The sequence below is a fragment of the Cetorhinus maximus genome, chromosome 4, assembly GCF_964194155.1.
Source record: "Cetorhinus maximus chromosome 4, sCetMax3.hap1.1, whole genome shotgun sequence".
Lineage (NCBI taxonomy): Eukaryota > Metazoa > Chordata > Chondrichthyes > Lamniformes > Cetorhinidae > Cetorhinus > Cetorhinus maximus.
The window spans coordinates 77,296,543-77,324,487 of record NC_135882.1 but is presented as its reverse complement, the minus strand read 5'-3'; the positions used below and the strand labels follow the sequence as shown (position 1 = coordinate 77,324,487).

At 45.3% G+C, this 27,945-nt stretch overlaps 1 protein-coding gene across 9 annotated transcripts in view; it reads left to right on the top strand.

Annotated features, from left to right (window-relative positions):
- sulf1 (sulfatase 1) overlaps window positions 1–27,945 on the top strand; it is a 369,948-nt gene that overhangs the window by 206,019 nt on the left and 135,984 nt on the right. For all 9 annotated transcript variants that reach the window (XM_078540363.1, XM_078540362.1, XM_078540361.1 and 6 more), the window contains one exon: window positions 19,951–20,120. In XM_078540363.1, the coding sequence (XP_078396489.1) occupies window positions 19,951–20,120 (170 nt within the window). The remainder of the gene's footprint in view (window positions 1–19,950; window positions 20,121–27,945) is intronic.

The following is a 27,945-nucleotide window of genomic DNA, read 5'->3' as shown; positions in this document are numbered from 1 at the left end:
CTTGGTTTCCGGGAGTGGGACATGAACCCACAACCTTCTGATTCAAAGGCGAGGGTGCTATGAACTGAGCCACAGCTGACACCTCTGTTATTAAGATGTAACTCTTTCGAGTTATCAACAGTCACAGATTGTAACTCCTTCGAGTACATTCACAGTTCTTGGTTTCCGGGAGTGGGACATGAACCCACAACCTTCTGATTCAAAGGCGAGGGTGCTATGAACTGAGCCACAGCTGACACCTCTGTTATTAAGATGTAACTCTTTCGAGTTATCAACAGTCACAGATTGTAACTCCTTCGAGTACATTCACAGTTCTTGGTTTCCGGGAGTGGGACATGAACCCACAACCTTCTGATTCAAAGGCGAGGGTGCTATGAACTGAGCCACAGCTGACACCTCTGTTATTAAGATGTAACTCTTTTGAGTCAAAACAATAAACTAAATTAACAAAAACAAGGGAGAAATCAAGCACAGCCCCTAAGTCAGGTCAGCTGTAAAATCAAGGAAAAACTTTAAAGGAACCTTACAAACATCAAACTAAGATGTGATTAAAGGGGTCAACAAAACACCCCAGTCCCCGCGGTGCCCACCGGGCATGGAAGGCCTCGATAGTGCCTGCAGACACCGCGTGCTCCCTTTCCAGGGACATCCGGCCGCGAACGTAGCCGCGGAAGAGGGACAAACAATCGGGCGGGACTCCCCCGTCGATCGCCCGCTGCCTGGACCTGTTGATGGCCAACTTGGCCGGGCCCAGGAGCAGGTTCACGAGGAGGTCCTCCTCCTTCCCGACCCCCTTCCGCACCGGGTGTCCGTAGATCAGGAGCGTGGGACTGAAGTGCAAACAAAATAGTAACAAAAGGTTTTTTAAATAACTAAAAAGGGAGTGCAGCCTACAACACCCTATGTAAACATGGTCCACGGACTCCGCAAGACCACAGAAAAGGCAGGTGTCTTGGGAGTCCGTGAACCTACACATTCTACGGTTGTATGGGACTGCTGCATGCAACACCCTCCAACCCAGGTCCCCGATAGAAAACGGGAGGAAAAGGAATCCTATGGAATACCTGTGTTGGTGTTTCAGCAGGTTGAAACTCTTTCGAGTTACCAACAGTCACAGATTGTAACTCCTTCGAGTACATTCACAGTTCTTGGTTTCCGGGAGTGGGACATGAACCCACAACCTTCTGATTCAAAGGCGAGGGTGCTATGAACTGAGCCACAGCTGACACCTCTTTTATTAAGATGTAGTTGCACAGCCTGGGCTCAGGTGTTAATTACTTGTACATAATGTTCACTATTGTAAATAAACTCCCAAGATGTCTCCTTGCCTATGGCTTCTTGTTATGATGAGCAGTGTTCATGTCACTCAGATGTGAAACCTTGGTTCCTCCGCAAGATAGATGAAGGTGGCTCAGCCCAGGGCCTCTTCCCTGTGCTTTGTGCAGCCTTGAGACCAAAGTGATGGTCCGGCTTCACACTCCCTGGACACATTACTGACTCCTGCACCTTGATGGTGCTTGTCATCACTGCCAGAATGCCATGGGCAGGCGTCACAGAGTTCTGTCATTCTCTCTGTGTGCTCTCAGCACCTTTGAGGTGGGGCTGGCCCCCATCTCTTCAGCACCTGTTACCAGTGACTCTGTGCTCCTGAAGGAGTCAGGTGCTGAAAGCTGGTAAAGAATCAAGGGCATTTAACATTTCACAGCTGCATCTCCATGATATGACCCTGATGAGCTTGTGGCGCAGATTGAAATTGGCAGGTATGATGTAGTGGGCATCACGGAGACATAGCTGCAAGGGGATCAAGACTGGGAGCTAAATATCCAAGGATATACATCCTATCGAAAAGATAGGCAGGTTGGCAGAGGGGGTGGGGTTGCTTTGTTAGTAAGAAATGAAATTAAGTCGATAGCAAGAAACAATGTAGGGTCAGATGATGTAGAACCTGTGTGGGCAGAGTTCAGGAACCGCGAAGGTTAAAAAACCATAATGGGAGTTATGTACAGGCCTCCGAACAGTAGTCAGGATGTGGGGCACAAGATACACCAGGAGATAGAAAAGGCGTGGAAGAAAGGCAAGGTTACAGTGATCATGGGGGATTTCAATATGCAGGTAGACTGGGAAAATCAGGTTGGCAGTGGATCCCAAGAAAAGGAATTTGTGGAATGTCTACAAGATGGCTTTTTGGAGCAGCTTGTGGTGGAGCCCACAAGGGAACAGGCAATTCTAGATTTAGTGATGTGTAATGAGGCAGATTTGATAAGGGAGCTTAAGGTGAAGGAACCCTTAGGAGGAAGTGACCAGAATATGATAGAATTTACCCTGCAATTTGAGAGGAAAAAGCTGGAATCAGATGTAACGGTAATAGGAAGGGTGCAGTCACAATGTTGGGGGTTTACTATAGGCCTCCCAATTGCCGGCGGGAGATTGAGGAACAGTTATGTAGGCAGATTTTGGAAAGATGTAAAAGCAATAGGGTTGTTGTGGTGGGTGATTTTAACTTTCCCTATATTGACTGGGAATCACTTAGTGCTAGGGGTTTGGATGGTGCAGAATTTGTAAGGTGCATCCAGGAGGGCTTCCTGAGAAAATATGTAGATAGTCCAACTAGGGAAGGGGCAATACTGGACCTGGTATTAGGGAATGAACCCGGCCAGGTGGTCGAAGTTTCAGTAGGGGAGCATTTCGGGAAAAGTGACCATAATTCAGTAAGTTTCAAGGTACTGGTGGTTAAGGATATCGGGTTAAGGTGCTTAATTGGGGGAAGGCTAATTATAACAATTTTAGGCAGGAACTGAGGAATCTAGACTGGAGGCGGATGTTTGAGAGCAAATCAACAACTGACATGTGGGGGGCTTTCAAACGTCAGTTGTTAAGAATTCAGGACCGGCATGTTCCTGCTAGGATGAAGGATGAGCATGGCAAGTTTCAGGAACCTTGGATAACAAAGGATATTGTGAGATTAGTCAAAAAGAAAAGGGAAACATTCGTAAGGGCTAGAAGGCTGGGAACAGATGAAGCCCGAAGAGAATATAAAGAAAGTAGGAAGAAACTTAAGCAAGGAGTCAGGAGGGCTAAAAGGGGTCATGAAAAGTCACTGGCAACCAGGATTAAGGAAAATCCCAAGGCCTTTTATACATATGTAAAAAGCAAGAGGGTAGCCAGGGAAAGGGTAGGCCCACTCAAGGACAGAGGTGGGAATCTGTGTGTGGAGCCAGAAGAAATGGGAGAGATGCTAAATGAATACTTCTCATCAGTATTCACCAAAGAGAAGGATTTAGCGGGCGATTTGTCTAGGGAAGAGTGTGTAGATAGGCTGGATCATGTTGAGATCAAAAAAGAGGAGGTGTTAGGCGTCTTGAAGAATATTAAGGTGGATAAGTCCCCAGGGCCAGATGGGATCTACCCCAGAGTACTGAGGGAGGCAAGGGAGGAGATTGCTGGGGCCTTGACAGAAATCTTTGTATCCTCACTGGCTACGGGTGAGGTCGCAGAGGACTGGAGAATGGCCAATGTTGTTCCATTGTTTAAGAAGGGTAGCAGGGATAATCCAGGAAGTTACAGGCCGGTGAGCCCTACGTCAGTGTTAGGCAAATTATTGGAGAAGATTATTTGTGACAGGATTTACTACCATTTGGAAGCAAATGGGTGTATTAGTGAGAGGCAGCATGGTTTTGTGAAGGGGAGGTCGTGCCTCACTAACTTGATCGAGTTTTTCGAGGAAGTGACAAAGATGATCGACGACGGAAGGGCAGTGGATGTTATATACATGGATTTCAGTAAGGCTTTTGACAAGGTCCCTCATGGCAGACTGGTACAGAAGGTAAAGCCGCACGGGATCAGAGGTGAGCTGGCAAGATGGATACAGAATTGGCTTGGTCATAGAAGACAGAGGGTAGCAGTGGAAGGGTGTTTTTCTGAATGGAGAGCTATGACTAGTGGAGTTCCGCAGGGATCAGTGCTGGGACCTTTGCTGTTTGTAGTATACATAAATGATTTGGAGGAAAATGTAACTGGGCTAATTAGTAAGTTTGCAGACGACACTAAGGTTGGAGGAGTTGCAGATAGTGATGAGGATTGTCAAAGGATACAATGGGATATAGATCGGTTGGAGACTTAGGCGGAGAAATGGCAGATGGAGTTTAATCCGGACAAATGTGAGGTAATGCGTTTTGGAAGGTCTAATACAGGCAGGAATTGTACAGTAATTGGCAGAACCCTTAAGTGCATCGACAGGCAGAGAGATCTGGGTGTACAGGTCCACAGGTCACTGAAAGTGGCAACGCAGGTGGATAAGGTAGTCAGGAAGGCATATGGCATGCTTGCCTTCATTGGCAGGGGTATTGAGTATAAAAGCTGGCAAGTCATGCTGCAGCTGTATAGAACCTTGGTTAGGCCACACTTGGAATATTGCGTGTAATTCTGGTCGTCACATTACCAGAAGGATATGGAGGCATTGGAGAGGGTGCAGAGGAGGTTTACCAGGATGCTGCCTGGTCTGGAGGTTATTAGCAATGAGGAGAGGTTGGAGAAGCTCGGATTGTTCTCACTTGAGTGACGGAGATTAAGGGGCGACTTGATAGAAGTTTACAAAATGATGAGTGGCATGGACAGAGTAGATAGTCAGAAGCTTTTTCCCAGGGTGGAGGAGTCAATTACTAGGGGACATAGATTTAAGGTGAGAGGAGAAAACTATAGAGGAGATGTGCGGGGCAAGTTTTTTACGCAGAGGGTAGTGAGTGTCTGGAATTCGCTGCCGGAGGAGGTGGTGGAAGCAGGTACGATAGTGGTGTTTAAGAGGCAGCTTGACAAATACATGAATAGGATGGGAATAGAGGGATACAGACCCCAGAAGTGCAAAATGTTTTAGTTGACGGGCAATATGATCGGCGCAAGCTTGGAGGGCCGAAGGGCCTGTTCCTGTGCTGTACTTTTCTTTGTTCTTTTCTTTGTTCTTTGTAACAGTATTACAGTTGAATAAAGGCAACTACAGAGGCATGAGGGAGGAGCTGGCCAGAATTGACTGTGAGATGAGCCTGACAGGAAAGACAGTGGAACATTGCTGTTTCTGGGAGTAATTTGGGAGACACAGCAAAAATTCATCCCTAGGAAGAAGAAACATACTAAAGGGAGGACGAGGCAACCATGGCTGACAAGGGAAGTCAGGGACAGCATAAAAGCTAAAGAGAAAGCATACAATGCAGCGAAGAGCAGTGGCAAGCCAGGGGATTGGGAAGCCTACAAAGACCAACAGAGAACAACTAAAAAAGAAATAAGGAGGGAGAAGATTAAATATGAGGGTAAACTAGCCAGTAATATAAAAGAAGATTGCAAGAGTTTTTTTTTAGATATATAAAGGGTAAGAGAGAGGCAAAAGTGGACATTGGGCCGCTGGAAAATGACGCTGGAGAAGTAATAGTGGGGAACAAAGAAATGGCAGAGGAACTGAATAGGTACTTTGCGTCAGTCTTCACGGTGGAAGACACGAGTAACATTCCCAAAGTTCAAGGAAGTCGGGGGGCAGAGGTGAGTATGGTGGCCATTACCAAGGAGAAGGTGCTAGGAAAACTGAAAGGTCTGAAGGTGGATAAATCACCTGGATCAGATGGATTACGCCCCAGAGTTCTGAAGGAGATTGCTGAAGAGATAGTGGAGGCGTTAGTGGTGATCTTTCAGGAATCACTGGAGTCAGGGAGGGTCCCAGAGGACTGGAAAATAGCTAATGTAACCCCCCTGTTTAAGAAGGGATTGAGGCAAAAGATGGGAATTTACAGGCCGATTAGCCTGACCTCGGTCGTTGGTAAGATTTTAGAGTCCATTATTAAGGATGAGATTTCATAACACTTGGAAGTGCATGGTAAAATAGGGCAAAGTCAGCATGGTTTCATCAAGGGGAGGTCATGCCTGACAAATCTGTTAGAATTCTTTGAGGAGGTAACGAGTAGGTTAGACAAAGGAGAGCCAATGGATGTTATCTACTTGGACTTCCAGAAGGCCTTTGACAAGGTGCCGTACAGGAGGCTGCTCAGTAAGATAAGAGCCCATGGTGTTAGCGGCAAGGTACTAGCATGGATAGAAGGTTGGCTGTCTGGCAGGAGGCAGAGAGTGGGGATAAGGGGTCCTTCTCAGGATGGCAGCCAGTGACTAGTGGAGTTCCGCTGGGGTCAGTGTTGGGACCACAACTTTTCACTTTATACATTAATGATGTAGATGAAGAAACTGAGGGCGTTCTGGCTAAGTTTGCAGATGATACAAAGATAGGTGGAGGGATTGGTGGTATTGAGGAGGTGGGGAGGCTGCAGAAGGTTAGGAGAATGGGCAAAGAAGTGGCAGATGGAATACAACGTGGGCAAGTGTGAGGTTATGCACTTTGGTAGGAAGAACAGAGGCATAGACTATTTTCTAAATGGGGAGAGAATTCAGAAATCTGGAGTGCAAAGGGACTTGGGAGTCCTAGCCCAGGATTCTCTTAAGGTTAGCTTGCAGGTTGAGTCGGTAGTTTGGAAGGCAAATGCATTGTTGGCATTTATTTCGAGAGGACTAGAATATAAAAGCAGGGATGTGCTGCTGAGGCTTTATAAGGCTCTGGTCAGAATTTTTTAGAATTTTGTGAGCAATTTTGGGCCCCGTATCTCAGGAAGGATGTGCTGGCCCTGGAGAGGGTCCAGAGGAGGTTCACGAGAACGATCCCAGGAATGAAAGGCTTGACATATGAGGAACGTTTGAGGACTCTGGGTCTATACTCGATGGAGTTTAGAAGGATGAGGGGGGATCTGATTGAAATTTACAGAATACTGAAAGGCCTGGATAGAGTGGACGTGGGGAAGATGTTTCCATTAGTAGGAGAGACTAGGTCCCGAGGGCACAGCCTCAGAGTAAAGGGAAGACCTTTTAGAACAGAGATGAGGAGAATCTATGGAATTCATTGCCACAGAAGGCTGTGGAGGCCAGGTCATTGAGTGTATTTAAGACCGAGATAGATAGGTTCTTGATTGGTAAGGGGATCAAAGGTTACGGGGAGAAGGCGCGAGAATGGGGTTGAGAAACTTATCAGCCATGATTGAATGGCGGAGCAAACTTGATGGGCCGAATGGCCTAATTTCTGCTCCTATGTCTTATGGTCTTATTTTCTTCTGCTTCTCTCTGTCATAGCGGAGATTTGGCCAGAAGCTGTATAAATCTCCTTAATGTTACTGCTGTTGACAGTTTTGGTTTTGCTGATTCTCTTATACTCTGATAATATTTCACACAGTTGGAAGATGTTCTAAGTCAAATGCAGCTCTGGATTTCAGATTATGTTACCACTACGGGTTTATCGACAGGCAGCTAAATTCAAATTTGCTTTCAGTGAAGCAACAAAGTTGAAAATTAAATCATGTTTTATGCATACTTCTAACACACTTCTTTACCACTTGGTTCAAAGTAGTAAAGAGGAACAGTCATGCAACCCAGCGATAGCCAAATCAGACATTATGAAAACTTTCAAAAAGACCACAAAGCCTGCTCAGTCTCCAGTCATGATTCAGTCCACTGATGCTAGGATCACCCTGATTGCTGTTCTCTGGCTTAACTTCAGAGCTCCAGTGCTTAAACATAAATTCTTCTGGCTTGTAATCAACTCTTTTGGCTAGATAGTTAATCTTGTGTTTGCCTTGTTCGCTGCTCCACAAAAATTGGGCATCGGGGAGTTTTAGTGCCAAATTTACTAAATCCCCAGATCTCCTTTAACATTCGTTTTCATGGCATCATTATTGGAGTAATGGGGCCTTTTCTTGACGAAAGAGAGTATTGAGAGGTGACCTAATAGAGGTTTTTAAAACTATGAGGTGTTTTTTTAGGATAGATGTAGAAATTCTGATGAATTTCAAAACGAGGGGCCATAAATATAATCATATAAAGAAATCAGGAGAATCTTCTGAGCTCAGAAAGTGGTTAGAAGGTGGAACTCAGGACCCACAAAAAGAAGATTAAAAAAGAGGTGAGGTAAGAGTGACTGTTCTTGACATCAAGGAAGCATTTGACCAACTGCAGCATCAAAGAGCCCCAGCAAAATTGAAGATAATGGGAATCGGGGGAGGGGGGGAGGTGCGGGGGGTGGGGGGGTGGGGGTTAATTCTCCACTGGTTTGAGTCAAACCTAGGAAAAAGGAAGAGGGTTGAGGTTGTTGGAACACGGTAATTTCAGCCCCAGAATATTGCTGCACAAGCTCCTCAGGGTATGTCCCAGGCCCAACCAACTGTGTCATAGTGGTAATGTCACGGGACTAGTAATCCAAAGATCTAGGCAAATACTCTGGGGACATAGGCTCAAATCCCACCATAGCAACTGGTGGAATTCAAATTCAATAAAATTGGGAATGTAAAGTTAGGGCAGAAACATCCCAGATTTGCACAAAGTGTGGTAGTGGGTGGGAGAAAGGACGTTTTACCCACCGGCTGCAATGGTGGCTTTTTGCACCGCATTGTCCCATTCCCAGCATGTCCCACCTCATTAATAAGGCATTTCCAGGAAACACGCCAGGCCTCTGATTCGCCCATGCTGCTCTCACCTCAGGCCTTCAGTAATCCGGGCACCATGTTTAAAGGCCGCCCCTGCAAAGAGCTAGCTCTCTCTAAGGGATCGGAAGCTGCTGGAAAGTCATGGCTGCCAAAGGGGAGAAACATGCTGGCCCCAAATTTATTGACGCCTCCCTCAGGCATCTACTGGATGCTGTGGAGGCCCGCTGTGAAGTCCTCTACCACCGCTCTGGGCAAAGACCATCAAAAAAGGTGACAAATCCAGCATGGGAGGTAATGGCAGCAGTGGTCGGCACAAACCCCCTGCTAAAGAGAACAGACACACAGTGCCAAAAGAGGATGAATGATCCCCTCCGTTCTGCCAGAATAAGTCACTTTTCTCACCGCTCTCAACTCACACACTCACAAACCCATCACACATCCACAGGGCCCTCACTCACTGCCGTTCAAGGGACATCACCATTTACTCTCTCACACACACCTTCATCTGTCATCATCCAGTCCACGGCACCACTCACTACCCACACATTCCAGGCATCCTTATCACCCTTCCCGGCAGGTGTCCTGCTTACACTCTCTCCACCTGTCTTCATGCAGGACAAGTGGCACACAACAAGAGGGAGAGGTCTCAGACAGGTGTGGAATGCCCGACATCAAGGTCCTCACAGACATGGAAAATAGAGTCATCCAGCTGGCCGGCAACAATCTGGACCATTCCTGTCCTGTGCTGAGGGTGAGGTCGGCAGTGCTCAGCCAAGTGAGGAATCAGCAGTGCAACATCCATCAGACAACCATCCTATGAGTCAGTTCCCCTGTTCCACAGTCCCCTGCCATGCACTAATTATGTCTCCTTGCTTTCGCAAGCACATCTGGGAAGCAGCCATGGGGGCCATGACTCAGATCCTTGATCTAAGTCCTGAAGATACCTTGGAAGAAGAATTTGATGACACCCTAATTGAAGACTCGTCACAATGCTCACCCACACCCTCCACCAGCGCAGAGGCACACACCTTGGTGGGACCTAGTCCTAGAGTAGCCTTGGGGGTCACAATCTGGTGAGCACCTCACACTATCTGATCCACAGTCGGCAGCGACAGGGACTTTGCACGTTTCTGGCACTTGGAGGATTGCTGGAGGGCAGAAATCTGCTGAGTCTGGGTCAGATGAGGAGCCTGTGGACTCAATCAAACCTCAATTGCTGGAACTGCAAAGGCAGTTCGGGAACATCAGGAAGGAATGTCCACTGCAATCCTCAGATTGCAAGGCACGATGGAGGAGTCCGTCCGCCTTCAGGCTGAGGTGATAGCGCCGGCATGGCAATGCACCGAAGTCAACACTGGTAGGATGGTGGCCGCCATGGAGACCTTGGCCCAGGACATTGGTCCTGCACTGCTCCGTGAGCTGAACGCTATTGCTGAAGTCATAGTTGGCCTCCAACAATGTCAACATTAGAGGGTTGCGGGCCAGCTTGATCTCACACCAGCTTCCCCTTCTCCTCAAGGAGTCAGCCAGAGGCCCTCAGGCACCCATAGGGAGGAGGATCAGCAGGTGAATCCAGGAGCGTCTGGCTCATCTGAATACCCTCTTCCTGCCCAGCAGCTCCAGCTCCACAGGCCAAGGTTGGGTGCCATTGCCCTACAGCAGGACTCTGAAAGCAGGCCGGGCCCCTGCAGGTCTCAGCCCTCAAGAGGATGGCCATCAAGATCATCACAAACAGGGTGTAGCAGTTAGCAGGCTGCTTCCACCTCCACTGTGGATGTCGGGGAGCACCAAGATGTAGCAGCAGCTTTAGGAAGGTTAAGAAGATGTAGTTGCACAGCCTGGGCATGGGTATTAATCACTTGTACTTAATGTTCACTTTGTAAATGAACTCCAAAGATGCCTCCTTGTCTATGGCTCCTTGTTATGATGAGCAGTGTTCATGTCACTCAGATGTGAAACCTTGGTTCCTGCACGAGATAAAGGCAGGTGTTTCATTCCAGGGCCTCTTCCTTGTGCAGTGTGTAAATTCAGAGCAAAGTGATGGTCCGGCTTCACACTCACTGGACACATTAGTGATACCTGTACCTCTATGGTGCTTGTCGCTGCTGCCAGAATGTAGTGGGCAGGTGTCACAGAGTTCCGCTATTCTCTCTGTCTGCTCTCAGCTCCTTTGAGGTGGGGCTGGGCCCCATTTGTTCAGCATCTGTGATCAGTGACTCCTACAAGGGTCAGGTATGAAAGCTGAAAAAGGATCGGGGCATTTAAAGTTTCACGGCTGCTTCTCTATGGCATGACCCTGATCACAGAGTGCAAGAGAGCTTCCCTCAGCCACACAGGAGTCAGACATTCACAGAGGCTATATGAAGATCAATGGAGTGTCCTCACTGCATGTCGTCATTATCTTCCTGGAATCTAGCGACTATTAGGGCCTCCACCGTGTCTCCATGACATAAGCCTGAGTGCTGAGGGTATATGCGCTGCCATCAGCCACACAGGAGTCAAACGTGCACAGATGCAAGTTGAGGAAGTCAGGACTGTCCTCACTGCATCTCGTCATTGTCCTCCATGAACCTTGCAGCTATGAGGGCCTCCCAAGTGTGCCTCCCTTGCCTGACCACTGCAATGACCTCATTGCCGGCATCCTTGCCTTTGAGGATCTCATCATCGTCATCCCCTTCAATGTCTTCCTCATCGGAGGATAAGTACAAATCCTCCATCTCCTCCTCAGCCAGGTCCTCCCCCCTTTGCAGCGCCTGGTTTTGAAGTGTACAGCAAGTGACAATGATGCGCGACACCCTCTGGGGACTGTATTACAGTACTCCACTGGACCTGTTGAGGCACCGGAACCTCATTTTCAAAATTCCTATAGTTTGCTCCACCAAATTCGTTATACTGTTGCTGTGCTGCAGACTGAAGCCACTGCACAGCCATCATCAACCACGTCCTCTGCGGGTAGCCCTTGTCTCCGAGGAGCCAACCCTGCAGCCTCTCAGGACCCTGGAAGATGTCAGGGATCTGAGACCTGCTAAGGATGTGGGAGTCCTGGATGCTACTGGTAATCGTGCGCAGATTGTGTGTAGGATGTGTCTGTTATGGTCGAACACCAGTTGAACATTCAGCAAGTGGAAGCCCATGTGGTTGACATAGTTTACTACTTGTTGCCACGGAGATCTCAACGTCACGTGAGTGCAATCGATGGCACCCTGCATCTGTGCAAAACTTGAGACCTGTGCAAATCCCAGCGCTTTTGCCTCCTGGCTTTCCTGATCCCAGGCAAAATGCACAAAGCTCTGTGCCTTCACGAAGATAAGATTCTGTCACCTCCTGCATATATATGCACCCGGAGGCTTGCGAGATCCACACAGGTTACCCGTGGAGCCCTGGAAGGAGCCACTGGTGTAAAAACTGAGCGCTGCTGTCACTTTTACGGCCGCTGGCAGCAGATGCCCTCCATGGCCCCGTGGTGCCAAATCCTGCAGTAGGTGGCATATGTGACTGACCAGTTCCCTAGACATGCACAGTCCTTGGCGACACTGGTTCTCGGTCATCTGCAGGAATAACAGTGCCGTCTATTGACCCTGGGTCTCACGAGGATGGCCAGTGTGTAGTGCGCGCATTGGCTGTCCAAAACTCCACCCACCTCCGCCCCACTCCACTTGACTCATTGACGGCAGCTTCAGCCATTAGACTGCATGCTGTGCCCTCAGCTCAGGCGCAGGCATTCTCCTAACCTGCACTGGAGGGCTGCACTGTTAGGTTGAACCATAATGGAAACTGGTCCAAACCTTAATAAAAACATTGCAAGTGGCTGTGAGCACCCCCGCCAGTGACTGCATTATGGCCAGCTTTCGCGAGAGGAGTCTACAACTTGCCCAGTCGGCCAATTGCTCTGCTGCCCCCTAAAACGCACATTAATTTGCAGTCTGCGCCCGAGGGTCAAGAAGTTCTGGAGATGTTCACTGATGATTGCAGTGTTCAGGTCCATTCCCAACTCCTCAGGAAATGAAGCAGTCTGTGCCCTCCTGCAGCAAGGCCTGAACAGCATTCAGGCTTGGGCTGCTAAGTGCAAAGTAACATTTGCACTATTCAAATGTCAATGACCATCTAAACTAGAGAGAGTTTGACCATGTCCCCTTGACTTTCAATGAGCTTACCATTGCTGACTCCCAAACCATCAACATCCAACATTTGACCAGAAAGTTAACTAGGTAACCATATAAATAATGTTGCTGCAAGAGCAGGTCAGGGGCTGGGTATTCTTCAGGGAGTAACTCACCCCCTGAACCCCTAAAGGCTTTCCACTGGTGTGATGGTATTGTCTCCACTTGCCAGGATTCGTAAAGTTTCAACAACGCACATGAAGTTTGACACCGTCCAGGGCAAAGTAGCATCCTTGATCAGTACCCCTTCCACCACCCTAAACATTCACTGCCTCCACCACTGGCACACCATGGCTGCAGTGTGTACCATCTGTGAGATGCACTGCAGCAACTCACCAACTTCAACAGCAACTTTCAAACCTATGACCTCAGCCATCTAGAAGAACAAGGGCAGCAGTTGCTAGGGAACTGATCAAGGATGCTACTTTGCCCTGGACGGTGTCAAACTTCATGTGCGTTGTTGAAACTTCACGAATCCTGGCAAGTGGAGACAGGATGGTCTGTGACTTGGAGGGGAAAATATATTTTCCCCTCCAAGTCACACACCATCCTGACTTGGAACTATATCACCATTTCTTCACTGTTGCTGGATCAAAATCCTGGAGCTCTTCCCCTTACTGCACTGTGGGTGTACCTCCTCTAAAGTGACTGTTCACCACCACGTTCTCAAGAAAAATTAGGGATTGACAATAAATGCTGGCCTTGGCAGCAATACCCCCATCCCAAGAATTAATTTAAAAATACATGGAGTGGTTGAGGTATATAGCATAGATGCACTAAAGGGGAAGCTAGATCAGTACATGAGGGAAAATGGAAGAGAAAATTATGCTGATAGAGTTAGATGAAAATGAGCGAGAGGCAGCTCATGTGGAGCATAAACATCAGCATAGTCTTGTTGGGCTGAATGGCCTGTTTCTTTGCTGTAATTCTATTTAATTCTTTCTAATTATGACCCACTCCTCGCCTTTTTCTTCCTATATTGTATATCTTCACAACTTAAATTTCATTTTTCATTGACTCAGCCATCTAGGGCCTTTTAAATCCTTGACAAGCAAATGCTCATACAAAGAATACCTGATGATACAATTTCGTTAACCTTTTCCTGTGAATTATGCTAGTCAATTCCTATCAAAATTATGCAAAATAATATAACTTTTTAAAACTCGCAGCAGAAGTATTGAAAGAAGTGACAACAGCTACAAATCTAGTATTTCCATTCTTTTGGCAGAGTGCTCAGAATTTATGAGAAAGAAAAATAATTAGTTTATCATTAAGATAACTGTCACCTATACGTAGTGCTCTAGGCTATAGCAAAAGTGAGGCTGCCAACAATCCATTACAACACAAAAAGAAACAATGACACACACAAATACTGACACGTGTACAAACCAATATACAAATAATGACTCATATACAAACACTGATATAGATACAGTGATAGATACAAACACTGATATACATAGAAACACCAATACACATACCAACACTGACATATCTACCAATGTACACATGCTTCAGCACAAGTAGGCCTACATTCACAGATGTGCACATTTGCACACAAGTGCATAGCAATAACAGCTTGCATTTCTATAGCACATTCAACGTAGAAAAACATTCCAAAGACCTTCACAGGAATGTTATCAAACAAAATTTGCCACCAAGTCCCATAAGAAGATAAAAGCAAAATACTGCAGATACTGGAAATCTGAAACAAAAACAAAAATAACTGGAAAAACTCAGCAGGTCTGACAGCATCTGCGGAGAGGAACACAGTTAACGCTTTGAGTTCGTATGACTCTTCATCAGAACTAAGAAATATAGAAATGAAATGGCTATATTTCTTAGTTCTGATGAAGAGTCATACGGACTCGAAACGCTAACTGTGTTACTCTCCGCAGATGCTGTCAGAACTGCTGAGTTTTTCCAGCTATTTTTGTTTTTGTCCGATAAGAAGATATTAGGGCAGATGACTAAAAGATTGGTAAAAGAGGTTGGTTTTAAGGAGCGTTCTAAAAAAGGAGGGAGAGATAGGGAGGTGTAGGGAGGGAGGAGCTGAAAGCACAACCATCAATGGTGGAGTGATTAAAATTGGAGTTGTGCAAGAGGCCAGAACTGTAGGAATGCAAAGATCCCTGAGGGTTGTCTGCAGCCTTTGACATGATTGGCCACACTATTCTCCTCCATTGTCTCTCCACTGTTGTCCAGCTGGCTGGGACTGCTCTTATGTAGTTTGATTCTTGTCTATCTAATTGTAGCCAGGCAATCACTTGCAATGGCTTCTCTTTCTGTTCCCGCACCGTTACCTCCTGGTGTCCCCAAGAATCTATCCTTGGTCTCTTCCCATTTCTTATCTACATGCTGCCCCTCTGGCAACAACATCCGAAGCACAGAGTTAATTTTCACATGTATGCTGATGACACCCAGCTCAACCTCATCACCATCTCTCTCGACTTCTCCACTGTTGCTAAATTATTAGACTGCTTATCCGACAGCCAGTACCGGATGAGCAAGAATTTTCTCCAATTAAATATTGGGAAGACTGAAGCCATTGTTTTCAATCCCCACTCCAAATTCCATTCCCTAACTACTGACTCTGTCACTCTCCCTCTCTCTGAGGTTAAGCCAGTGTGTTCACAACCTTGATGTGATATTTGATCCTGATAAGAGCTTCCGACCTCATATTCGTGTCACGTTTGACACCACCTATTTCCACCTCTAACATTGCTAAACTTCACCCGTCTCGGCTCATCTGCTGCTGAAACACTCATCCATGCCTACGTTACCTCTAGACTCAACTATTCTAATGCATTCCTGGCTGGTCTCCCATGTCCCAACTCAGTAAACTTGAGGTCATCCAGAATTCTACTGCCCATGTCTTAACTCTTAGCAAGTCCTGTTCCCTTATCACTCCTGCACCCGCTGACCTACATTGGCTCCCAGTCAAGCAAAATCTTGATTTTAAAATTCTCATCCTTGTTTTCAAATCCCTTCATGGCCTTGCCACTCCCTGTCTCTATAGTCTCCAACCCCACAGCCCTCCAAGATATCTGCACTCTAATTCTGGCCTCTTGTGCATTCTCAATTATAATTGCTCCACCATTGGTAGCCGTGCCTTCAGTTTCCTAAGCCCAAGCTTTGGAATTCCCTTCCTACACCTCTGTACCTCTCTACCTCTCTATCTCACTTTCCTTCAATAAGACAATTCTTAAAACCTACCTCTTTGACCAAGCTTTAGGTCATCTGACCTACTATGTGATTTGACATCATGCTTTTTTTTAATGCTCCTGTGAAACGCCTTGGGACATTTCATTATGTTAAAGGTACTATATAAATATAAGTTGATGTTGTTTTAGGCAGGAGGAGGTTACAGAGAAAAGGAGAGGCAAGGCCATGGATGGATTTAAACAAAAGGATGAGAATTTTAAAATCGAGGCATTGCCAGACCAGGAGCTATTGTGGGTCAGCAAGCATAGAGATGTTGGATGAATGGGTTGGTGTGAGTTAGGACATGAACAGCAAAGTTTTGGATGACCTCAAGCTTATGGAAGATGGGAGACCAACCAGGTGAGCATTGAATCAACAAGTTGAGAGGTAGCATAAACATGGATGAGGATTTCAGCAGCAGATGAACTGAGGCAAAGGGGAAGATGGACAATGCTATGGAGATGGAAGTATGCAGTCTTAGTAAAGAACAATGTTGTGAATCATCTGGTTCAGCCTCAGGTAGTTGTCAAGGAGAGGGATGGAGTTTGTGGCTAGGGAGCAAAGTTTGTGGCAGGGAGCATCAAAAGGGTTTCAGTTTAGTTGGAGGAAATTTCTGTTCATCCAGTATTGGATGTTGAACAACCAGTGTGATAAATCAAAAGACAAAGTAAGGGTGGAGAGCAATGGTGGTGAGATAGAACTGCTTATTATCAGTGTCAATATGGAACCTGATGTTGTGCTTTTTGAATGATGTTGCTATGAGCAACATGGAGATCAGAAAGCAGAAGCCAAGCATAAATCATTAGGATACACCAGAGGTAATGATATGAGAGCAGGAAGATGATTCTCTGGCTATGACTGGATAGATAGGAACAACAACAGGTGATTTCAGCCCTACGAAACTGAACGTTGGAGGAGAATGGTGTTATCAACTGTGACTGATTGGAGGAATTCAAACATTGAGTTTCAGAAAAGATGGGCACAGATTTGGAAGGCACCAACACATTCAAGGACTTTCGAAATAAAAGGCAGGTTGGAGATGGAGTGGTAGTTTTTTTGAGGAGAATGACGATGACGGCAGATTTGAAGAAGAGGGAAACATTATCTGGGAAGAGGGAACCATTCACAATATCAGCTAACATAGGGGACCGGGATGCAAGTGGATGGTCAGTAGTTTAGTGAGAATAGGCCAAGGGAGCAGGAGGTGAGTCTCTTAATAAGATGACCTCAGAGAGGGCATCAGGATAATTGGAGAGAAACTGGAGAAATATGCATGTTCATGGCTACATCAGTGGGAAACCTCAGGAGAAGTTCAGTCTGGTGCAAAGTGGCAGGGGCAGCTGAACTGATTGTCTCAATCTTAGTAACAAAGAAGCCCATGAGTTCCTCGCAGTTGTTGTTGAAGGTGAGTCTGGAGGAAACAGGAGAGACAGCTTCAAGTTTGAATGGAGAAGAGAAGTTGGGAGTTGGCTTTGAATTCCTGGATGACTGGAATAGTGGCCACTATCAGGACTTGATAGTGCTTTATGTGTTGTACCAGGTCTGGCTAAACCAGTTGTCTGCTGTAAGTATTCAAGCCTACAGCTCTTGGACTTAAGGGAGCAGAAATTTGAGCCATATTAGAGAGTGGCAGAGAGTAATGGTTTTAATGGAGCCAAATGCATCAAAGGTGGAGATGAGGGCGTGATTGAAGGGATTGGTAGCTGCAGAAAGGTTGTGGTGAATGGAGGGTCAAAAGCTAGACACTTGGGAACTTGAAACTGCCTTTGTTCAAGGCCTTTGGGGGAAAACATTTTCCAGGGAAAAAGAAGGAAATGAGATTAGGAGGTTAGCATTAAAAAAATGCACACCAGCTCATTCATGTGCCCATAAAAAAAAGTAGACACATAGCAAAATCTTCCTATGCAGAATTAATGTTAATGGTGCATGCACTCCCGCTTCTGAATGAGTAAAATTTGCACCCGTATCATTTTTGTGGATGGGCCTCAATTCAGTGAATCCAGTGAGACTCTGGCATGAAATACACTCCCTCAAAGCAGCTTGCTGATCTGGGTTGAGAAACCTGATAGGATGAGCAATTGTGAAGGGGCTGCAGTAGCGCCTTAAAGCGGAAGGGTGATAGCATTGGGAATGCAATGAGCATCACTTTTAGTAACAGGGAAAATGCTTGTGTTCCTACAACAGCAAAGAGATTATTGGAAATCTTTAAGGCATAAGACCCACACCAACTATAGTAAACTGAATGCCAACTTTCCCTGACTGCAGCTAAAGATCCTTTTAAAAACATACAAAACGGGGTGGGATTCTGCAGCCCCGCTCACCACCAGGATTGTCCGGTCCCGTTGAAAGTTAATGGACTTTTGGTTGGGCTGCCAACTCTCCCACGGTGGATCCCGCCACAACAGGGCCGAAAAATCCCGGCCTAAAATTCTGGATACTTCACCTGATCCCGATTTGCATGTATTCATGAGGTCTCCAGTTGTTTCTGATGGGAGCTCTGATCACCTAAATTAAGGTCCACCCAAGAATCAGATCAGTTGGACAACAGTTGACAAATTTACAATTCTGTTTTCTATGTTGAGTTTGGTCCGACTACTGCCCTGTTTTTAGCTAGAAACAGTGCAGCAAGACAAGAAAGTTGGACTATTGTACTACTTCCCTTACACTTGAATGAAGAGACGTTACTAAGTATCTGTCGTATATTAAATTCCCTCTGTGGGCGTCTGCATTCCATTTCAAACTGTACAGAAAATTCTCACATTGCCTGAGATCTATGGGCCAATGTATAGTGTCCCCATGTACGTGCCATATATTTTATGCTAGTAGGCAGCACTCTGATGGACAGTTTCAGTGTAGTTAGGTGTTTGTGCTCTGCTTTTGAACTGATGTTATATATGTCTTACTCTCTGTATCACAATTTAGCGCAGCAATGTCTTTGTTTGAGCAGAGCAGGTTTAGTACGCACCCTAAAAACAGGAGCAGGCAAATACGTAAATCGTATATTTTTTGTGATCTCAGGAGATTCACCAGATAGCCTGTTTGTTCTTATAATTGTAAATTCTTGGCCATCTTCCCCATTCAGCTGCACCTCTGGGTATCCCTTGCTGGCCCACTCCAGAGTTTCCCATTGAAACTCACCTTAGAAACTTCCCACCTGCCAAGGATATTTTGCACAGGTATCCAAGATTATGCCCAACTGCCTCCGCATCAGAAAGTTCAAAGTTCTGCCAGAGGAATTCAGAGTTTTTCCTGCTGAGAGGGGTCCACAAGTCCCTTCCCCCAACCCCATTGTTGTGAGATAGTTTGGCATTTCCTCATTGAAAGAGTTTGCCAATGTTAAGGTAGTTTTCCTGCTTTTGCTCTTTCATCCCTCTGCCCTTTCCGCTTCCTTCTGTCTTGAGGCTATCACCTTTCCCTTGTCCCCCCTGCTTTCTTCTTCCTGTTTCTCCCCACCACTCTTCTAGTCTGCATCTTCTCTCATCCTTGATCTCCTCTTTTTCTCTCTCCTCCCCTCTCCCTCCCATTCCCCTCCTATTCTTTCTCCTTCTCTGCCCTTGCCTCTCCCCCTCCCATTTACATCATTCACTATTCACACGCTCTAATCTTGCTTGGACCTAAATATTGCAGCCTTCCTTGACCCCCTGTGGCCAATGCTCTGGAGAGCAATGACTGAGTTCAACAGTTTCAAAGGCAGGAATTAGACTACCTTTTGTTTCTGACATTAGTTCATTGATAAGCCAGTTTCAAGCGTTATCGTAACCCTTGAAATACTGATTCACCTTGAAACACTGACTTGTAACAAATACATTTTCTATCTGATCACATGTAAATGCAGTTCCACTTTATTTTATTTATGTTCAGTTCTCTGAAATAGAATTCACATAATATTCCACAACAGAGAATTTTATCTTTGTTAAAATAAATTAAGCATTGCAATCTCCTATATTGTTTTCTGAAGTTGCAACCCCTAATATTTGAATACTTGACCTTAAGACAAGTATTTTGGATTTCTAAAGGACCTGCTGTGCTTGTTTAAAATTGTGTCTTTTGTTTGTGAAATCATAACTACTTGAGATTTTCCTTTTCAGGATTATTTTACAGATGTGATCACCAATGACAGTATCAATTACTTCCGCATATCCAAGAAGATATATCCACACAGACCTGTGCTCATGGTCATCAGCCACGCTGCACCCCATGGCCCTGAAGATTCTGCACCACAGTTTTCGGAGCTCTTCCCCAATGCCTCGCAGCATATGTGAGTAAAATTCTTAGCTTAGGAACAACAAAACCATCCATTTTCTGATCTTATTTATGGAAGAGATAGATGCTCTGGCTCATCCTACAAGTAATTAAACATTGAGTTGGATTATACACTCCCCTGCCAGCAGGTTTGAAGATAGGAGTGACACATAAAACCAAGCAGGCGTTATGCCCGCTGCTGACCTGCCTGCCCCTGCCCCCACCGCAATGACACGGGGGAGAGGGGATCTGTTCAGGTGGCCTGCCCACCGTTAGGCCAACTGAGGCCCTTAAGTGGATAATTAGTGGACATTTAAGGGCCTCATCCCACCATCACTGGTATTGTACCTGCAGCGGAGCGAGGCCCATACCAGTTGGGAACCCAACAGCATTAGCTGCTGAGCTTGTGTCAGGTAAGGGGTGGAGGGGGGATACCTCCTTTATGGGCCCCCTGGACTCATTGGGTGCATCCCCATCCCAAGATAATTCACCCGTTTAACTCTTTCCCCTGGCCTCTCAAAGCTGGCCCCCTACCCCCCTCAGCCTTCTCACCCATCTCGCTGAGGCCTGCCAACTTGACCGCTGTGAGACCCCAGACTTACCTGTCAGAATGGGCTCCGTTGATGTGGTGAGGCTCTCTGCAGTCCCAGACATAGCCATTATCCCTAATGGCACTACCAAGCCTCCGCCCATCCGACTGACAGGCATCTCTCGAAGACTGGACCATTTCCTGTGAGAAGGGGTGGAAATCTTGCTGCCAACCAATTATCACTGCTTCCAGCATTACATGGCTGCAGATAGCCATCGGGACTGTGGGTAGCCCCAAGTCAGATGGGGGACTGTGGCACCCATCATGGGGACTGCTTTTTAAGAAATATTTATACACTGTAATGGATAAGTACAAGGTTAAATTGTAACGTATTGAAATAGATCCCATCTTCTCAGGTACATTCAGGTTGACCTGAAACTACATTTCAGGTTCTGAGCTCACACTTCTGGAAGCTATTGAGTCAAGCCAAACTGATAGGATGGAAGTTCCTTGTCTTTGCTGCTTTTAAGATAGTCTCAATCCAGTTCCCAGTGTGCACTGCCCACACCACAAAGCTGCTCCTAATTAAGTGTGAAGTCTCGTTCACGGAGACTGTAGGATGGTTGCTATTGGGAAAATGGAAAATGGCTGCAAATGGAAAAATGTTGCAATTGTGCAATAGGACATGGTTTTCTGAAAGATGGAAGCACTTTCTTGTGGCCGAGTTAAAGGAGGTTTACTCTGCACCTATGTACTCTTCCTATCTTCGGGTAAATGATGCTGATATTAGATGCCCTTTAAAGGAATATTCAATTCCAAAGCATGTAGCACAAATAAAACATAAACAAAACCTAACTTCAGTGAAGCCTTGAAAACAGAGTAGAGTTCCAGTCTCCTAAACTGTTTACTCTTCAATACTAGCAGACACCTCAAAACATTTGCAGTGAAATTAGTATCATTATTGCAACAGTACTTCATTAATTACAGAATTTCTAGTTATTCTTCCACCAAAGAACAGAATCAAACAAATTAACAGAATCAAAACTTCTCACTCTGGAAATAACTACATAAAGCTGTCCTTTTGTGAAAACAGGCCTGGGAATAGAAATATAAATTTTGTCAAGAATCTGGCCTTTATAGTATGGAATATGAAAGCCTAATTGGGAAATATTTTGTCCTAAGTTGAAAGGCATGTTTCCAGCTAATGGGTTCAATATTATTCGAGGATTAAACACTGTATTTCCTTGAGATCTGCCTGTTATAATATCATTGAAGAAAACAGGATGGTGACCCCATCCATTCCATCATTCCCATCCCTCACAGAAACAATCTCTCCAGCCAGGGTTACCACAAACCAAAGGTCACAATGGCTATAAAATCTCATACAAACACTTGCCACTAGGATTTCAACATATCCTGACAATGGACATGTAAAAGTTTATTTGCTTTAATAGTGAAAGCCGGTGGTACAATTACAGATTTTGTCCTTCCAAACTTGGGTTAAGTTGGGAGAAACTGTGGTAAGGGATTGGTGGTTATTGGTCTCTCACTGATTATATAAGTAGTTGGAACAACTTAAAGTGGTGTAACAATTAAACACAGTATCTCATGTCACACCCTTATCTTCCACTGCTTTAGTTGCTGCCGCCACCACCAACCATTAGCAGCTACATGTGCATCACGTGATGCATTCCTTCACGTGCCCCGCGCGCCTCCATGTGTGCCAGGGTCGGTTCACCAAATCAGCACACTAACTAAACAAAACAGTCCGGACAGACAGAAGATAAGTATTATTATTTTAGATGTTAGCCTTTAGGTCTGATCATACTCAGCAGAAGTGCAGAACTTAGCTTTAGCAGCAGTGCTCAGCAGCCACACAAGAAAACCTATGGCTCCCCCGCCCCAACCAACCACCCACACCATGCCAGCCACACCCTTCCCGCCTCTCCCCCACCAACCCAGCCCCAATTTATGACTTACTTAACTGCCAAGACTGATTCCTCTGGGCGGCCATCTGCCATTGCTCGCTCCACACGTCCAACAGCTCCACATCATTCACATTGGACTCAGGTGAGAATTGAGCCTGGAGCATGTTAATGAAGCTTATTATTTAGATGGTGAGAGATTGCAGAGCTGAGATTCAGAGGGATCTGGGTGTCCTAGTGCATGAATCACAAAAGGTGATGCAGGTACAGCAGGTAATTATGAAAGCTAATAGAATGTTATCATTTATTTTGAGGGGAATTGATTACAAAAGTAGGGAGGTTATGCTTCAGTTGTACAGGGCACTGGTCAGACCACATCTGGAGCATTGTGTACAGTTCTGGTCTCCTCATTTAAAGAAAGGTGTAAATGCATTAGAAGCAGTTCAGAGAAGGTTTACTAGACTAATACCAGGAATGGGTGGGTTGTCTTATGAGGTAAGGCTAAATAGGTTAGGCTTGTATCCACTGGAATTTAGAAGAGTAAAAGGTGATTTGATTGAAACCTTTAAGAACCTGAGGGGTCTTGACAGGGTGGATGTGGAGACGATATTTCCTCTTATGGGAGAATTTAGTATTAGGGGTCACTGTTTGAAAATAAGCAGTCGCTCATTTAAGACAGATGAAGAGAAATTTTTTTCTCTCAGAGGATTCTGAGTCTTTGGAACTCTCTTCCTTAAAAGGCAGTGGAAGCAGAGTCTTTGAATATTTTTAAGGCAGAGCTAAGATAAATTTTTGATTAACAGGGGGTGAAAGATTATCGGGGGTTGGCAGGAATGTGGGGTTGAGGTCACATTGGATCGGCCATGATCTTATTGAATGGCAGAGCAGGCTCGAGGGGCCGAGTGTCCTACTCCTGCTCCTAATTTGTAGGTTTATATGTTAGCAAGCCGGGGTGAGGCTAACACTCGCTCCAGCTGCCCAATGCTCACCCCATGTTAAGGTGCTTTATGCTCAATGCTTCCTTCCTTTAATTCTTCCTTCCTCCTTCCTTGATTGCTCCAGGATGAGTTCCTGGTGTATTGCTGACATAGTTAATGTCACCAGCAGAAATACTACGAATACCTCGGTGCCTTTTTAGTGCCATATTAGTGCAAGTTGTTGCTGTCATCAGAGTTGTTGTTTTTAGCATTCCTTGCCCCCATGGAGGGAAAAAGCAGTTGACTTCTGCTCCAGAACACCAATTGTGACCTTTGTTAAAGAGTGTATGGATGATGGATCAGGCTCAGCTTTAATCCCCTCCATGGTGAAACAACCTGCTGACATCAATGCCCTAGGGTGAGATATGAAGTATCGTTGCTTGGGTGAATTGGCATGGTGCAACCATCACCTACAGATTGATATTCCAGTTTGGGAGAGGAGAGAAGAAAACTGGGGAAAAAATAAAAATGGCCTACTATTCAAACACTACACGAATTTTGTCTTTAGGGCTCAGTCAGGACTCAAAACGCTGGATTCGAGCAACAAAAAGAAACATCATTCATTAAAATCAGACTCCAGCATGACGTCATCTCCCCTGTTGTGGCAGAGGCCTTGTTTCTCATCCAGTTATTGCTAGAGCCAAATGTATTTTTGTAGTGTTCTATTACACAGCCAATTACATAGTTATGAGGGGAGAACTGGCCAAGGATTTTTTTTGTTGCGTTGTCGTTACCTGTGGTGTGTAATGCTTAGACACCATTAAGCAATCTTGTAGAAGTTATCAAGAAGTCTTTATTAACATTACTGAACTATGTGCATATTTACAGTAGAGGGTACCGGTATGGAGAGGACTCCATGGCATGTCCTCACATGTTGCTACCTAGCTCTACGCTGCCGACCTACGCTCCAGATCATGTGCCTTCCTACATCACCGGTGGGTGATACTTTACTCAGGTTAACCCTTAATGTACCGGATCCTTCTACTACATCTATCCCCAAGTCTTTATCCTCTGGATATAGACTGACAATAGTTACTTACAGTTTGATTCAAGTCTTGTGTTGTCATAAGGCTTGTACACTTAACCTCAGCATTGCAAATGTAACTACACTAGCTCTAAACTACTTTGTGATTAACATTACAACATTAACAGAATGCATTAACAGAATTCATACTACCCCATTTACCCCCTTCAAGTGCTTGGAATAAGAGATTCAGGTGGTCTGGGGGTCTTATGACCCTTCCGCTTCTCGTTTGCCGTTCAGTCAGGTGAATGGCGGACTGTAGAGGCGCTTGCTCTTGTCGTTGGCTTGGAAGTGGCTCGGGTGTATGCTCATCCTCGTGAATGGTGCAGCATCTTGCAATGAGGACAGACCGGTCGGGTAGATGGTGGAGACTCTGACTGTTGCGCCCGATTATGCCGTCTGGGGTACCGACTTTGTAGGAATGGGGTTGATTCTTGTTGGACTGCGGGTACTTTGGGGAGCTGGTCTGCTGGCAGAATCTGGCTGCTGCTGCGAAATGCGCAAAGCATTGGTTAGCGAATTGGGGGCCATTATCTGAAATGAGCATGACCAGGATGCCGTGGGCTGTAAACATCCCCTTGAGTGCCTTGATAATTGTCTCCATGGTGGTTGTGGAGTTTGTGGACTACCACCCATTTGGTGTGGTAGTCCACAATGATCAGGAAGGATCTGCCATTGTGGATGAACAGGTATGCTGCCAGCTTTTGCCATGGCCTGTCAGGAAGCTATGAAAGAAATATTGGCTCTCTCTGGTCCTGGTGGTGCAAGGCACAAGTGTGGCAATTGGCAATGGTTTCTTCTATTGCCTTGGAGATGCCTGGCCACGAGACTGTGGTTTGGCTCCATACCCTACATTTAGTGATACCGAGATATCCCTAATGTAACCTCTGAAGGACAGTCACCCGCAGAGGGGGTGGAATAACTAGCCACTCGTCATCGACTAGCAGGTTATCTATGATGATGAAGTGGCTCTGTTGCTCAACCCACACTTTTGTATCTCTTGGCCACTGATGAGGCCATCCCTGTAGGCAGGAGCGGGTACGGGTGCACTCCTTGTCGCAGTGCTGTTCTTGGAAAAGCTGTTGAAGCCAGTTGTGGATGACAGAAGGTGGCTAGTAGTGGCCAGGGAGAAGGCCTCCACTTCATCAACAAAGGAATGCCATGGTCAGCCGGAAGTTCTGCGCCGATCCTTCAAAGGCCATTGGCTGACATCTGATTCTTCCCCTGGACGGAGACGGTCTCATAAATGAAACACATGAGGTGTAGGCAGAACCACTGAACCAAGGGGGCACCTTTGCAAACTCTTTCTCTTGAGCGCAGGGACCAGTGGCTTGTGGTCTGTCTCAATGGTGATTTTCAGGCCGATGTAGACTGAGAACTTTTTTGCAGGCCCATCCACAGAGGTGGATAGATTCTTGGTAAGCAAGGGAGTGATAGGTTATCAGGGGTAGGTGGGATGCAGATTTTAAGTTACTATCAGATCACCCATGATCTTATTAAATGGTGGAGCAGGCTCGAGGTGCTGAATAGCCTACTCCTACTCCTTGTTCGCATGTACATAACCACCAAAGCTTCTTTTTCAATGATGGCATACCTGGCTTCCATGTCCGATAGTCCTCTTGAAGTGTGGTGGACTGGTCACCGCATCCTGTCGGTTGGTCCTGATGACCGATGCAGTTGGTAAAGCGGAGTTATTTAAAAATCCTGGAGGGAAACTTTAAACATCTGTCATAACCTATAATTTTAAGTGTTATGTTTGAAGTGTGACTCTAAATTCAGGAATCAGACCACCAGTTCCCGAGGTTTTACACTAAACTAAATGAAACATTTTATTAATTTACACAGGTTAAAATATTTATACACATGACTTCAAATTACTACTATCATAACTTGTAACAAATTCCCAAACTAATCTCCATGAAGGCAACAGCAACCCATTGACTTAACCAAGTACCAAGCAAAGCATTTTCACCTTACAAGTTCAAAATGAGGTTCTTTTCACTCTGGTTCCTGTGGAGCCGGTTGGAGGCTTGCAGCTGCCTTTTGATCTTACATTGCCTCTGTCCTGCACACCCAAAACAGTTGTCTTGTTATACCTAGCACTGCCCATTGAATGTTAATTCTCATTGTATCAACAACCTCTGAACTAAACCTCTCTAACAATACAACCCCTTTCATAGTACCAATTTTATTAGTAATATAGACATATCGCTTGGTAACTGCTAGATAGGTGTCCGTTTTCACCTTACTTCTTGAATGATCTATTCAAAAAATGCAAATACATGCTATCTGTCTTACATATCAAAACTAGTATGCATCAAAGCACCCAGACTAGCTGGCTTTAATTCAGATTGCTGGTGTCATTCTCTTCATTTCTTCAGTCTTTTTATAGGGGTTGTGGATTTTGATCTTCTTCTGCCACCATATTTTGTTGGGCTGTCACTACCCATGGTGTATACTGCTTAGAGACCATTAAGCAGTCTTGTAGAAGCTACCAAGAAGTCTTTGTTAACAGCACTGAACTACGTACATATTTACGGTAGAGCATACAGGTATGGAGAGGACTCCATGGTATGTCCTTACACGTTGCAACCTAGCTCTACACTGCTGACCTAAGCTCTAGGAGAGGTGCCTTCTTACATCACTGGTGGCCAGTACTGTATTTAGTCCCAGGTTAATGCTTAATGTACTGGATCCTTCTACTATAGCTTGGATAAATAGACTAAAAGGTATGGCCGTAAATAAACAGTGGGAAATATTTAAAGAAACAATTCAAAATATTCAACAAAAAGTATATTCATTGAAAAACAAAACCTCAGCAAGAAAGATCCATTCGTGCCTTACGCAGTAAGTTTGTATTAGATTAAAAAAAAGAGTCTCATAATTTTGCAAAGCATAGTAGCAAGTCTGAGGATTGGGAGTGTTTTAGAAACCAGCAAAGAGCCACCATGGTGTTCAGAAAAAAGTAAAAAACAAAATAGAATATGAAAGCAAACTAGCCAGGAATATAAAAGCAGATTGTAAGGGTTTTTACAAGTATATAAAAAGGAAGAGAGTAGCTAAAGTAAATGTTTGTCCCTTAGATGCAGAGACAGGAGGAATTATATATATACACTTAGAAAATAATAGTATAATCAGACAAAGTCAACATGGCTTTACAAAGGTAAATCGTGTTTCACATGTTTATTAGAGTTTTTTGAGGATGTAACTAATATGGTAGATAAAGGGGAAGCAGTAGATGTAATATACATGGATTTCCAAAAGGTATTTGATAAGGTACCACACAGAAGGTTAATAGGCAAGATAAGGACTCATGGAGTTGGGTGTGTTCCATTAGCATGGATAGAGGATTGGTTAACTGACAGGAAGCAAAGAGTAGGCATAAA